At 40.6% G+C, this 14,892-nt stretch overlaps 1 protein-coding gene across 1 annotated transcript in view; it reads right to left on the bottom strand.

Annotated features, from left to right (window-relative positions):
• Positions 1-6,516: 6,516 nt before the first annotated feature.
• OVCH1 (ovochymase 1) overlaps positions 6,517-14,892 on the bottom strand; it is a gene marked incomplete at its 3' end in the record, with an annotated part of 44,056 nt that continues 35,680 nt past the window's right edge. Inside the window, 2 exon segments of the mRNA XM_081084002.1 lie at positions 6,517-6,553; positions 6,664-6,799. Of these exon segments, the coding sequence (XP_080940128.1) occupies positions 6,517-6,553; positions 6,664-6,799 (173 nt within the window).

Below are 14,892 nucleotides of genomic sequence, written 5' to 3'. Positions count from 1 at the left end.
GCTGTCTTCCTCCCTGTCATGTTAGGGGTGAGTATCTACCTCGATAGGCCTCGCCAGGGGCGGGGGGCACTTGGGAACCGTCTGGTCACTGCTCAGGACTTTAATGACAAGCTCCAGTTAGCCCTGGAGTCTACTACCACCCCTTTAGCCTCCCTACAGCGACAAATAACATCAATAGCCCAGGTAGCCCTACAGAACTGGCGTGCCTTAGACCTTCTGACTGCAGAAAGAGGAGGAACCTGCATATTCCTTCAGGAAGAATGCTGCTACTACGTCAAGGAGTCTGGAATAGTGGAGCAAAATGTGCAGACCCTGACTAAGCTGAGTGAAGAACTACACGCAAGACACTCCCGGGACAACTCTCTTTTAGGCTGGTTCCAAAGCCCCTTAGCTACCTGGGTCCTACGCATGATAGGACCCCTGATTCTCATCTGTGTCTTTTTTCTCCTAGCCCCCTGCCTCCTCAAGTTCATCCGCTCCCGGATCACGGAGATGTCATGGGTGACTGTGAATCAGCTCCTGCTTCATCCCTACACTCGGCTGCCCTCTGACCTGCCTCTGCCTGACCCTGGCCTTAACCACCCCCCTCGTCATCCCTGGTCAGCTGGAAGTAGTCAAAATGAACTCGGCCCCCTGTCACTAAAAGGCCGGGATGTTAGGTCAGAGGAAGCCCAGGATCGGATGCATGCAGATGTGTGATGAGATAATGGACCCTCCCTGGAATTCCTAACAGGTCAGCATGCCAGACAGATGGCCACACAGATACCGACTCCTCCCTGGAATCCACAACGACCCCCACACAGATACTGACTCCTTCCTGAATACTGTGATGACCCCCATGGCGGGAACTTCCTCAAATCATGCCCCCCACCCCTCACTAAACACCTGTGTAAAAGAAGTGCCCCCCCTTCCCTGTTGGTGTGAATTCACTGGCCCTGCCTCTGGGGCTCGTGGGTTTCGCCCGGGGACGCAGATTAAACTTTCTCCTCTCTGACCGGCTTGATTCTCTTTGTTTCTTATGCCACCTCCTGAGCCACCTTACACTTATTATGTAAAATTTTTTCTCAATTCTGTTTAACAAGGCTAAATATTTTTTCTCATATGCGTTTATTTGTCTATAAATTGCTCACGTAGGTACCTTACTCATTTTTCTATTAGGGTATCATCTACAAAAATAGTGATTCTAAATTGTATTTAAAAATTAATTGGTTAAACTCTTATTTTTTGTACTTATTTTTTTAAAAAAAATTACATTAGAGATTCTCTTTGTTAAAAAAATAAATGTGTGCTTTATACTTGTTGAGTCAAGTAGTGGTCCATCACAAAGGTCATAGTCATGGATATCATAAGGTTGATGACTTAAATTTGCTTCCTATGATAAACCATTTCAACTTTGATCAAACATGGTATTTTCTGAAACAAACATTCTAACAAAGGTGGTATGCTATAATATTCACAGTTTCAAGGTTTCAAGTCAATAAAGAACTATTACGGTGTTTTGCTATTATAGGAAAACTGTCCTTTTTGGTAAACCAATGGCCAGAGAATTAATTTCATTGTGACAAGACACAAAATAAGAAGAGATTTAATTTAGATTGTATAGTAACTGATATGCAAACATTCACTAACTCTTCTTACCTATTAAAAGAGGCTAATGGTTAATCCAGTACTTTTTGTTCTCAAAATCACTTGGGTCAATAGTTTGTCATTCTCTAGAAAAATGAACAAAAGTCAAAAGCTTTGGAGACTGGTTTTAACTTGAAATTTAATCAAGGCTGAGTCAAAGATATCGGACCTATAAATTTATTTTTACAGATTTGAGCTTTTCTAATACTGATTTAAACATTCTCTATGTTAGTTACCTTAACCCTTTCCCAGAGTTGTTGAAAATCTCATTCTTTTTTTTTTTTAGACTTTGCTTTGGTTAGAGCAGAAAAGGTTTTAATTATATAGAAATTTATTGATAATTTTCCATTTTCTTTCATTGGTGGAAGGTCCTTTTCCATCTATAGCTAAAATAATTACCTATTTTTCTACTTTTAATGGCTTAAGAAAAATGTTTAACTCTTTAATCAGCTATTCTATGATATGATGCAGCATAAAATTTATTTTCCTCTCTGAATTGTAATGTCAAATTTATCATATAAATGCCTGTATTTCTGATTTCCCTTCTGGTCCACTTATATGTGTCTCTTCTTGTACTAGCTCTACTCTGTTTCAATTATCATTGTTTTAAAATATATTTTAATATCTGATAATTTGCTTCATCACCTGGTCTTTTTCCCCCCAAAGCATTTTCAGCTCATGTATTAATTTGTTTATTTATTTATTTATTTAGTTTTATATATCTTTATTGATTTCAGAGATGAAGGGAGAGAAAGAGAGAGAGAGATAGAAACATGATGAGAGAGAGAATCATTGATCGGCTGCCTCTTGCACGCCCCCCATGGGGATCGAGCCTGCAACCTGGGCATGTGCCCTTGGCTGGAATTGAACCTCGGACCTTTCAGTCTGCAGGCTAACGCTCTATCCACTGAGCCAACCAGTTAGGGCTTGTGTATTTATTTTAAGGAAAAACTTTAGAGTTATCAAGTTCTTCCTTACTCTCTGAACAAAAGTTCCATTAGAATTGTATGGGAAATCCTATTTAATAAAAAAGGAAATATGCAAATTGACTGTCACGCCACCACAAAGATGGCTGCACCAACAGCAGAGGCGGGGTTTCCATAACACAAGATGGCTGCACCCACAGCAGAGGCCGAGTTCCTGTAACGAGCCTTAACGAGCAATCAGCAGGGACCAGAGGCTGCGTGGCTCTGTGCTGGGACAGGGGACCTGAGGCTGCACCCCCCGCCCGGTGGGGCTTGACAGGGGACCTCAGGCCATGGCCCCCACCCCAGCGCTAGGCCATGCCCCCAGCCCAGCAGGGCTTGACAGGGGACTTCAGGCCATGACCCTCACCTGGTTGGGACTTGATGGGGAACCTCAGGCTGTGCCCCCCACCCTGGCACTGGGCCAGGGGACCTCAGGCCGCACTCCCCCACCCCAGCGCTGGGGGACCTGAGGCTGTGTCCCTGCCCGGCGGGGCTTGATGGGGGATCTCAGGCTGCATCCCCGCCTGGCAGGGCTTGACGGGGGACCTCAAGGTGCACCCCCTGCTTGGTAGGGCTTGACGGGGGACCTCAGGCTGTGCCACCCGCCCTGTCACCGGGTCTAGGGACTTCAAGCCATGCCCCTCACCCAAGCACCAGGCTGGGGGACCTGAGGATGTGCTGGAGGACCTGAGGCTGTGCTCCCTGCCTGGCATGCACCGGGGGACCTAAGGCTGCACCCCCTGCCCGGCACCGGGCCAGGGGCCCTGAGGCTGCACCCCCCACCCAGTGGGGCTCGACAAGGGTGGGGCCCGCCAGGTCTGCATCTCACCCAATGGGAGTGGGGCCAGTTGAGTCTGGGTCTCGTGTGATTTTGAGGTGCCGCAGGTGGGCGGGGACTTGACTCTGAGTCCCACGGCATGCCCTAGACTCTGACAGGAGGAATATTTTCATATACATTTTACTAATTTTCTTTCAGCTCTGACACTTCTATTATAGAGAAAGGGCAAATAGCAATATTAAAATATTTCCTCTAATTAATCCCCCTTTAATGGGCATGAATTTTGTGCACCGGGCCACTAGTATACTATATTTGTAAATTAATTTGGAATGAATTAATGTTCATTCTGTCTTCCAGTATTAGAACATATTATTTTTTTCTATTCAGATCTGTTTGTGTGTGCGTGCCTATGTGTTGGTATGTATATGTGTCTGTGTATAAAGTTTTACATTTGATGATAAGTCTCATATATCATTTTATGGCTATTCTTAGCTTCATGGTTTTTATTGTTAACCATAATGGAAATAATTTTTCCATTACATCTGTTAATTAAGCCTATCAATGATTCTCTCTCTCATCATGTTTCTATCTCTCTCCCTCTTTCTCTCCCTTCATCTCTGAAATCAATAAAGATATGTAAAACTAAATAAATAAATTTTTACTGAGATGGTTTTAAATATATAATTGCTATATGATTAATTTATATCTAGATTTCTTAATATGACCTAGTTATATGATGCATAATATGTTTTTCAATATTAAAAAAATATCCTTGCATTCTAGGGATAAATCATAATACTTGGTCAATCTAAATATTCATTGAATAATCTACTGACCTCAAGCATTAAGTTAGCCCCTAGAGTTTGTAAACCTTACTTGCAAAAATTGAAATAGAGTCATTAAAACTTTTGGGGGTGGAGATAGGAAGTAGTATATATGTTTTAAGAACTAATTCTAAGTGAAGATGAACAGGTGTGTAGTTCATTAACATTGTATGTCATAACTGATATAGCTAATGTAAGTTTCCCCCTTTTTCTGTATTTCTTTGTTCTTCCAAACTGTGTACACTCAGACATCCCACCCAGGGAAAGACAGTAGGGAAAATAAAAGTCTAATCTTCTCTTCCAAGCAGCACAGTTTAAAGAATAGAAAGGGGAATGTATTTTTTTAATTTAAACACAGAAGAAGCTTGGTTTCTGTTAATTAACAGGCCTTATTAAAGTCTCAAAACCACCCTATGAGGCAATATAAGTGACAGGCATTCTGTAAGGCAAGATAGGAAGAAGCACAGATAGTTTCCAATGATACTGGGCCCAGAGCAGCCGTGGACAAACTACGGCCCGCCAGCTGGATCCGGCCCGTTTGAAATGAATAAAACTAAAAAAAAAAAAAGACCGTGCCCTTTTATGTAATGATGTTTACTTTGAATTTATATTAGTTCACACAAACACTCCATCCATGCTTTTGTTCCGGCCCTCCGGTCCAGTTTAAGAACCCACTGTGGCCCTCGAGTCAAAAAGTTTGCCCACCCCTGGCCCAGAGCCTGCATTCTCCTCACAAGAAGCTATGAAGCTTTTGATGCAAAATTGGCTCAGAAACCAGGAAGCTCCGTGTTTATTGACATTCCCTTAAGTAGAAACACAAAGCTTGTCATTGTGCCTATTTCTGGGATGGTAACATGTAAGTCCAAAGAAAAAAAGAACAGTGGTTTGACAATTGGCTGATTTATCAACTCTGGCACGACCCTGGGTTGTTTTTCCTTTTTAGGAAGTCAAAGGCCAGTGAAATGCCATATATCCTCTCCCTCTGGGCAGTCACCTTATTTGGTAGGCATGCGTATTGTTGACTAGGTAAACTGGGAATTTATAGTGCACCTGTTACTGAACTACTGTGTGGTAGAACTGAAATTTGAACCCTGGACCATCAGATCCCATCACATCGGGTACTGTTGGTCTGCCAGCCTAAACCCTGTTTCTATTTAATGTCTTTTCCTACATTGTTTTGCCTAATTGATATTATAGGCTCAATGTTCTTGTGTTACTATTGTCTAAAACTGCCTTATTCATTCTTTGTTTTTGGTGTTTGTGGGCAAATTTAATCTAACTATGACCCAAGTAAGCAGCATATGGTTGGGTTTTGTTTGCAACTTAATTTGAGAGAGTATTTGATTAATCTCAATCATAAATCTAAAAAAATATAGTAATAGTAAGGTTTTTCAACATCGTATGAAATGAATTTACATCACACACAGAATATAAAACAATACTTCATAAAAGAAAATTTTAAAAAAACATAGTTTCTCATGGAAGATTAGTACCTATTAATTTTTTGCCTAATCCAAATCCTTCATAAACCCACAGGTGACCCTGACAGGCCAACGGTGCTGGCTTCATCTGGAAGTTGGTAAAAGGCAAATGAAGTGATTTAAAGGGGCTAATAACCTCCAGTGGCAGCTATGGCACAGATGGAAGAATATCAGAAATTATTTCCAAACAGCATACACTGTTATTTACTTTGTTCAGAATTTAATGCATCACCGTTATTGACTTAGCTCGCCTTCGTTTTTACTCCTTTGTGCTTGAGTAAGAGGAAGATTTCCACTTTAATTTACAACAATGAAAAAATATTCTCTAATCCTTAATGAGTCAAAAGGCTTAAGTAAATTCACTAATCATGGGAAATGGTTGGTGAGTCATGTAAGGTATTCAAAATTCTGACTGGCAAATCTGTAAGAGTTAAGGACTTACTCTTGCCTAAATTTTCTCCAAACTCCCCCAAATCATATAAATTTATTTAGGATTGATATTACATAAATCTTCACTTTTCATTTATCCCTTTAAGTTTTTACTTATGTACTTTATTATTATTAATTTTTTAATAGGCAAAGCGTTGGGGGGAAGAGGACTCACTTATCCTTTAAATTTATCTGTTGTTTAATTCGAGGAAAGTTCTATTGTCATCATGGCAATATTTAGAAACAATTACTGAGTACCTACTAAGTGCCAGAAGATTCTACACACATTATTTTAATCTCTAAAACTCTTTGATAGAGATTTAAATTTTCACTTTGCCTGATAAGTTATCTCTTTTGTTGAAAAAGTACAATTTATCAACAGGGGTAATCTTACAATCAGCTTTTGCATATTAAAGGCCAAGATCAGGGATTATCTGAAAGTCTATTCTTTAAGGAAACAAGGTGAAAAATAAGATTTAAGGCAAATACTAAGTGTTGCCACCTGTCAAGTAATCATTCACATACTTCTTTCATCAAAATAAATGTTCCCGTCTCACCTCATAGTGGTTCTGTGAAAACATCTTGAAATCTGTATGATTCCTGCTGGTTTGGTCAGAATAACATCATTACAAGTGGCCACATGCTCTTGGTTTGAACTCTGATGAAGTCTGGTTACTTTACTGACTTTTGGACCTAGAAATAAAGAAAGAAAAGGGAATGAGTATAAAACCAATTTTAAAGAGGCTTTGCTATATGCCCTTTCAGATCAAAGCTGCCAGCTTTCTTCTCTAATTGTTATAGAAAAAAGTTAAAAGGAGGTGGTTAGTGTCACTGAGAAGTCTCTACCTGAAACATACAGAAAACTGGCACCTCTCTCAGGATGATATTTGGCACAGCCCAGGGTCTATGTGGGATAAATGCAGATAATGCTGGTTCCACGCAGAGTTCCATCTGAAAGCAACCCTATATAATAAAAGAGTAATATGGAAATTGACCAAATGGCTGAACAACCCAACCAGTCACTATGATGTGCACTGACTTCCAGGGGGCAGACGCTCAATGCAGGAGCTGCCCCCTGGTGGTCAGTGTGCTCCCACAGGGGAAGCACCATTCAGCCAGAAGCCAGCTCATAGCTGGCGAGCTCAGCAGCAGTGGTAGGAGCCTCTCCTACCTCTGCTGCAGGCAGGAGGTAAGGAGCGAAGGGTCCTGGACTGCAAGAGCCCCAGACTACAAGAGGGATGTCTGACTGCCGGCTTAGGCCCAATCCCCGAGGGGTCCCAGACTGCAAGAGGGTGCAGGCCGGGCTAGGAACTCCCCCCCAGTGCATGAATCTCCTGCACTGGGCCTCTAGTATTCTTAATATAGTTCTTGGGGAAAAAAGTTTCAGATGGTATGCATACTTTTCTTTATTACTCACCTCATTTTTCCTCAAATATATCTGCACTGTTTTTTGGTGCCAAGAAGAGAAACAAGCTTTCAGTTATCTATGCTCATAAAGAGTCAAAAATCTTCACCAATTACATGTTCTAAAAAGTAATCTGTTAACTCTGAATTGCATAGCATCTAATATTTGTGTAGTTTGTTTTCTTTTTTTTTTTTTTAATATTTTTTATTGATTAAGATATTACATATGTGTACCCTCTACCCCCCCTCTCCCCGCTCACCCCCTCACCCCCCCGTTGTCCGTGTCCATTGGTTAGGCCTATATGCTTGCATATAAGTCCTTTGGTTGATCTTTCCCCCTTGCCCCCACCCTCCCCTACCTTCCCTCCAAGGCCCGACAGTCCAATCAATGCCTCTCCGTCTCTGGATCAGTCCTTGTTCATCAGTTTATGTTGTTCATTATATTCCACAAATAAGTGAGATCTTGTGGTATTTATCCGCTCTCCAGTTCCATCCATGCTGTGGCAAATGGTAAGAGTTCCTTTTTCTTCTTCCTCTTCTTAAAGAATACCTTTCAGCATTTCATATAATGCTGGTTTGGTGGTGAGGAACTCCTTTAGCTTTTTCTTATCCGTGAAGCTCTTTATCTGACCTTCCATTCTGAATGATAGCTTTGCTGGATAAAGTAATCTTGGTTGCAGGTTCTTGCTATTCATCTCTTTGAATATTTCTTGCCACTCTCTTCTGGCCTGCATGGTTTCTGTTGAGAAATCAGCTGACAGTCGGATGGGTACTCCCTTGTAGGTAACTGACTGTCTTTCTCTTGCTGCTTTTAAGATTCTCTCTTTATCTTTTGCTCTTGGCATTTTAATTATGATGTGTCTTGGTGTGGTCCTCTTTGGATTCCTTTTGTTTGGGGTTCTCTGCGCTTCCTGGACTTGTAAGTCCATTTCTTTCACCAGGTGGGGGAAGTTTTCTGTCATTATTTCTTCAAAAAGGTTTTCAATATCTTGCCCTCTCTCTCCTTCTGGTACCCCTATAATTCTGATGTTGGTACGCTTGAAGTTGTCCCAGAGGTTCCTTACACTATCTTCATATTTTTTGAATCTCTTTTCTTTTTTCTTTTTCGGTTGGGTATTTTTTGTTTCTTTGCATTTCAAATCTTTGACTTGATTCTTGGGATCCTCTTGTCTGCTGTTGGAGCTCTGTAAAGTATTCTTTATTTCAGTCAGTGTATGCATAATTTCTAATTGGTCCTTTTTCATGACCTCCATGGTCTCACCATACTCCTTGAGGGATTCATTAAATTTATCGGCGGTTTCCATAAAATTCTTGACAAACCTTATAAACGTGGCCTTGAACTCTATATCCAGTCGTCTGGCCTCCTCCGTTTCTGCCAATTGTGACCTGTTTCTTTGTCTCCGCATTTTGGCTGCTTCCCTGTGTTGATAGAGTGGCCTGCGCGCCAGGTGTCCTGTAGGGCCCAGTGGCTCAGCCTCCCCAGTTACCTGGGGTGGACACTCTTGGTGCACTCTTGGTGCCTCGCTTGTTGTAGGATCACTGGGAGGAATTGACCTCCAGGCCAATTGGCTGTGGGAAGCAGCTGTGTCTGAAGTGGGAGAATGGTCCCCCTCTGACCACTGGGTACAGTGGCTCCTGGATCTAAGGAGGTGCTAATTCAGCCCCTGCCTGAGGCCTCACAGCAGGAACTACGAAGAGGCTCAGCTGTGAAGCAATGCAAGCCGCTGCGGGGCCTTGGGCCTTCTCTTGGAAGTTCCGGGTCTGGCTGGCCCGGCTGCAGTTAGGCAATTATCAGGTTGCAAAGTTCTGGGGCATTCACATGCAAAAGCCTCTGCCGCAGCCCGGGTGGGGCGGGGTCTCAGGGAGTCAAAGGGCCTAGAAAGAAGCAATGGCTGATTCTCCGCGCCCGGAGTAGCGCGTCTCAGTGTCCCGGCAATGGCTGCAAGCACCTCCGAGGGAAATCTGCCCCCAAGTTCGCCCGCTGCCGCCTGAGAGAGCAGCCTCTCCCTGTATGAGACCTGGGTCCCCAGAGACTTCCCAGAACCGGAGATCAGAGCAGTCGGGAGCTTGTGATTCAAAAAGACAGCCGCGTCCTCAGGTGCCACCCCCTTTCCGCGCGCGCGCGAGCCGCCGCCGCCGTACCTCTGCACTCAGCCTCCGCAGCTCCTCTGGCTCTCAGCGTGCTTTTCTTTTCTTCTAGTTGTAGAAATTACACTCAGCCAGCCTTCCTGTTGTTCTGGACGATGTTTGCTCCGTCCTTTGGGCTAATTTTCAATTGTTGTGTGGAGCGACTATTTCCCGGTGTTTATCTATGCCGCCATCTTAGTTTCTCCTGTAGTTTGTTTTCAAAACTCATTCTGACCTTTTATTATTATAACAAGAGGCCTGGTGCATGAATTTGTGCACCATTGGGGTCCCTCGGCCTGGCCTGTGGAAGCAGGCCAAAACTGGCTCTCTGACATCCCCTGAGGGGTCCCGGATTGCGAGAGGGTGAAGGCCAAGCCAAGGGACCCCACTGGTGCACCATTGGGGTTGGGGAGGGATGCGGGAAGTTGGCCAGCCAGGGAGGGGTCACAGGAGGGCTCCAGGGTGTGTCCAGCCTGGCTCGCTCAGTCCTGATCAGCCGGACCCCAGCAGCAAACTAACTTACCCATCAGAGCATCTGCCTCTGGTGGTCAGTGCATGTCATAGTGACTGGTCAACCAGTCAACTGTCTGCCCCGTGGTGCACATCATAGAGAGCAGTTAAGTGGCCTTAGCATATCATTAGCATATTACGCTTTGATTGGTTGAACAGATGACCGAATGACCAGACACTTAGCATATTAGGCTTTTATTATATAGGATATCACTATAAAGAATACTCTGGTACAGTGTAACAACCTGTCCAGAGCTAATCAGCCAGCTAAGATTTTGAATACAGACCTTCTGATCCACAAGAATTACCACTGCAGAAAAGGCTCTCTGTGGTATAGAATCATAATCACGGTCAAAAATTTTATTTTGCAACCAATGTGTTCTAGCTATGTCCAGAAATCACAATTCTGGATGATTTACAAGTCAATTAAGTTATCCACTGAGTAGTTTCTCTTTTGGACCAAACATAAACCCATTTCCCACAGAAACACAATTTTTTACAAAACAATGTATAAGTTTTGACTATTCCTAAAAGGAAAAACAATGAATTTTAACTTCATAAGTTTACAAAATGATCAAACGTACCTTGGACTCTAATGATAATATAACTTATGCTGAAAGCATCTTGTACAAGGGAGATGGTTCCCACTTCATGTCCCCCTGGTTTGTCCACCTAATATATTATATATTTTATTTTTCTTATTATGTGTCCTCTCTCCACTAGAATATAAGCTTAATAAGTAAAGGGTTTTTTTTTCTTGTCCATTTTGTTCACTACTGGATCCCCACAACCAAAAAGAGTCCAAATCTGGCTCATATTAGGTGCTCCACAAATACTTTCAGAGAGGAATAGAGGGAGGAGACTATACCCAAGAAGAAAATACAACATTAGTTGGCATAACATATTTAAGTAAATTATGTCAATCTCACCAGTGGTTCAGGGCTCATAAAAATCATTGGGTAAAGCCTTCTTGCACATACTTCACCTACGTTTAAAAAAAATAAAATCTAGTGAAAAACAAGAACTCAAGTTTTTTTGTTTGTTTGTTTTTTGTAGTTTTCCTATTTTAGGCACTGGAATTATTTATTTTCGTGTATTATTTATCTTTATTGAAATATATCTGACATGCAACATGGTATAAATTTAAGGTATACAACATGTTATTGGATATATTTATATATTGTAATATTATTGCAATTGTAGCAATCGTTAGCACCTCTATCACATCACATCATTACTTCTCCTTTTGTAATAGGAATAATTAAGACCTAGTCCCTCAGTAAGTTTGCTGATTATAATACAATACTGTTGTCTATATTCACTGCACTGTGCATTATTAGATCTCTGGGACTTATTTGTCTGTTGTAAGTGTGTACCCATGAGGTAGGAATTCATTCCACGTTGCAACACATGGGGACTGGGTTCCAGAACTCAAGTGACTTATCCAAAGTCACAGACTGGTGGGCTGGGGAGACAGGGTCCATGAATCCAATACCCATCATAGCCCATGTCACATTGCTCCTTGAAGGACAGTAGGAAGTAAATTATTTTACCTTTAAAATTATGTTGACATGCCATTTTTTTTTCTCCTAGAAAATTAACCCACTTATTAAAAATATCTCACCATGAAGATCCACAATAGAAAACTTTTTCTACTTGAAAATTTATTATTTCCCTATCGTCAGTCTTTTTTAATTGCTTCACTTTGAGAAACTGAAGTCAAAGATGGAAGGAAAAATTATGATCATAATTCTAAAATAATTTAGATGGCTGATTAACAAGACATGCAAAGAACTTGTGAGTTTCTTAGAATCAAACTTATCTGCTATTAAGAATAATGCAGCATCATTCCGTAACATTTATTTAAATGACAACCACTCAGAAAGACATTTGCTGTGTATACTACATATAACTGCAGGTACCCACAATCCCAGTCACTACTTGTCTCTCTTCCCACTTCATGTCCCCCTGGTTTGTCCACCTAATATATTACATATTTTATTTTTCTTATTATGTGTACTCTCCCCACTAGAATATAAGCTTAATAAGTAAAGGGTTTTTTTTTTATTGTCCATTTTGTTCACTACTGGATCCCCACAACCAAAAAGAGTCCAAATCTGGCTCATACTAGGTGCTCCACAAATACAGAGAGGAATAGAGGGAGGAGACTGTAACCAAGAAGAAAATACAACATTAGTTGGCATAACATATTTGGGTAAATTATGTTGAAATACTATTTGAAGAATGAGCAAATATTTATTTGTAGCAAGTAGAGATGAATGTTGCTCTTGAATGAATTGCTGACTCCCACAGGGAAAAAGATAGCATTCTACCGAATAGAAAAATACTATCCAACTTGAATAAGGGGTAATGTTTCCATTATAGTCTTGTAGTTCTACTAGCTATCATCTGAAGAGACAGAACAATTCTGCAGAGGTCAAGATGTCAATTTCAAAGAAAAGAAATGGTAGGTTGAAAAATTACAGTGGCTCCCCAGTTAGTCCACATCAAAGTCAAGCATGTTTTTCAATAGGTTATAGTAAAGGGGAAAGTTTTCCCAGAAAATGTTTCTTTTATAGGAGAACCTAGTGTATAATAAAGATAGTGATATAAATTGGAAAGAAAATAACTTATTTTTAAAGAAATAGGTATAGCATCACTTTACTATATAAGATAATACATTTTAGCAGGACTAAAGAAGTACAGTTTTTAATTACAATTTTTTTCTGAACTAAGAATGAATTAATTTTTAAATATAAAAACAAAGAGATAAGTCACAGATCAGAGATACATACAAATAGATTTAAGCAAATAAATTATAAAATGTTTACATCAACATATAATAAAATTTAAAGGCAAGTTACAACTTTATGAATAAGCACTTGCAAATTGTGATAAATATATATGTATATATCATATATACATAATAGTTAAAAATGGATAATAATGACAAGAAATAAGAAATACAATTAGCTAATATATGAAAAATATATGTATCCCCATTAATGATTTTTAAAAAGTAAAAGAGCCCAGCTGGCGTGGCTCATTGAGCATCGACCTATGAACCAGGAGCTCGCGGTTTGATTCCTGGTCAGCGCACCTGCTCGGATTGCGGGCACGATCCTCAGTGTGGGGCGTGCGGGAGGCAGCTGATCAATGATTCTCTCTCATCATTGATGTTTCTATCTCTCTCCCTCTCCCTTCCTCTCTGAAATCAATAAAAATATTTTTTTAAAAAAAGAAGTAAAAGGGCCTACCAAATTGATATATTAGGTTGTGGGCTTGGTGGAAGAGGCTCCCATGTATTGCTAATGGCAGCAAAAGATTTGGCCTTTCTGAAAAGTAATTTAGCAGTACACATTCATGTGAAAAAAATGTTCTGAGTCTTTAGGCATTAGCCTACTTTGGAGAGATATAGAAGGGAACAAAATAGCAAAATCTCTGGTCTCATGAAGCTTTCATTTTAGTCATGAAAATGAAGATGATTTCAAATAGAGACCAAGGCTACAGTGAAATAACTAGCACAATATGATAGAAACTCATTGTGGGAGAGGCAACAAATGATGATACTTTAGACTGACAAGGACTCTTTGAAGTGATTTCTCATTCATTCATTCATTCAACGCCATCTATGTGTCAGATACTGTTTTGGGCACTGGGAATTTTCAAAGTGAAGAGACCAAAATTTCAGCCTACAGGGAGCTCACATTCAAAGGAGAATACACAGACAAATCACAGACATGGAAAAAAATCAAAATATGTTAGAGACAAGAAGTGCTAAGGAAAGGGCACTAAGAAGTACTCAGGCAGGAGGTGATTTAATTTATATGAATCAAAGTAGGCCTCTTGACATTCTAGTCAAGACTTGAAGGAGGTGAGGGAAGAGTTGGGAGAGTAGATGCACAGGGGCCCTCAGATGAGAATGAAAGGGCCTGGAGCATGGGAAGCTAAGAGAGAGAGAGGGGAAAGGTGTGCTAGGGGTTAGATTTTATTTCAGCTATAAGGAGAGGACCTTAAGCAATTTTAATCGAGGAGATTGGTGAATGTGATCTGATTGTAGGGGAAAAATGTGCAAAGTGAACAGGATAGTTAACAGTTTTTTTCTGAAGTCTAAATCATTTAATATTTTGAAAGAAAGGTCCCTTAAATGTGTGTGCCTTTTCAGTCAATGATTTGATCTCTCATCCCAGTGTAAACCTAAAAAAAATAATCCCACCTTCAAAGCAATTTTCCTGGTCTCCATATACTCCTGAATCAAGCATGTGCATATGTGTGTGTAGCTTACACACTCAAAACAACATGCACAAACTTATTTTCACTCCAGCTTTCCCCATAAACCAAATTATTTCTAACACCTTCTCACTTTCCTCTTTCCTTTTGGTAATACAAAAAAAGCCTGTATTACACCTCTACAAACAGGAGGTGGCAAGTTTGTTTTGCTGAACAAAAATAGGTTTGCCTGTACATGAAATAAAATGATGGCTGGCACATTAATAGCAATCTTTTTAAATCTGCAATTTTAAAAGCCGTTATTGTATTTTTGCTTTATTTTAAAATATAACACGCTAGTCCTCCCCCACCCCTCACCCCCATTTTAAGCATCTTATCTCCTCCTTTTTATCATGTACACATTTCTGGCATGCTGGTGTAGTTTTGGTATGTTTGTAGAAGTTGGGCCCTTTTGTCTTTTTCTTTTTCTTGAATACACTTACATACAAACACACACACTCAACCTTTGGTATACC

Source organism: Myotis nattereri (assembly GCF_964212035.1).
Source record: "Myotis nattereri genome assembly, chromosome: 2".
Taxonomy (NCBI): Eukaryota; Metazoa; Chordata; class Mammalia; order Chiroptera; family Vespertilionidae; genus Myotis; species Myotis nattereri.
The sequence above is the reverse complement of the archived record's forward strand: the minus strand, read 5'-3'. Positions and strand labels throughout refer to the sequence as shown.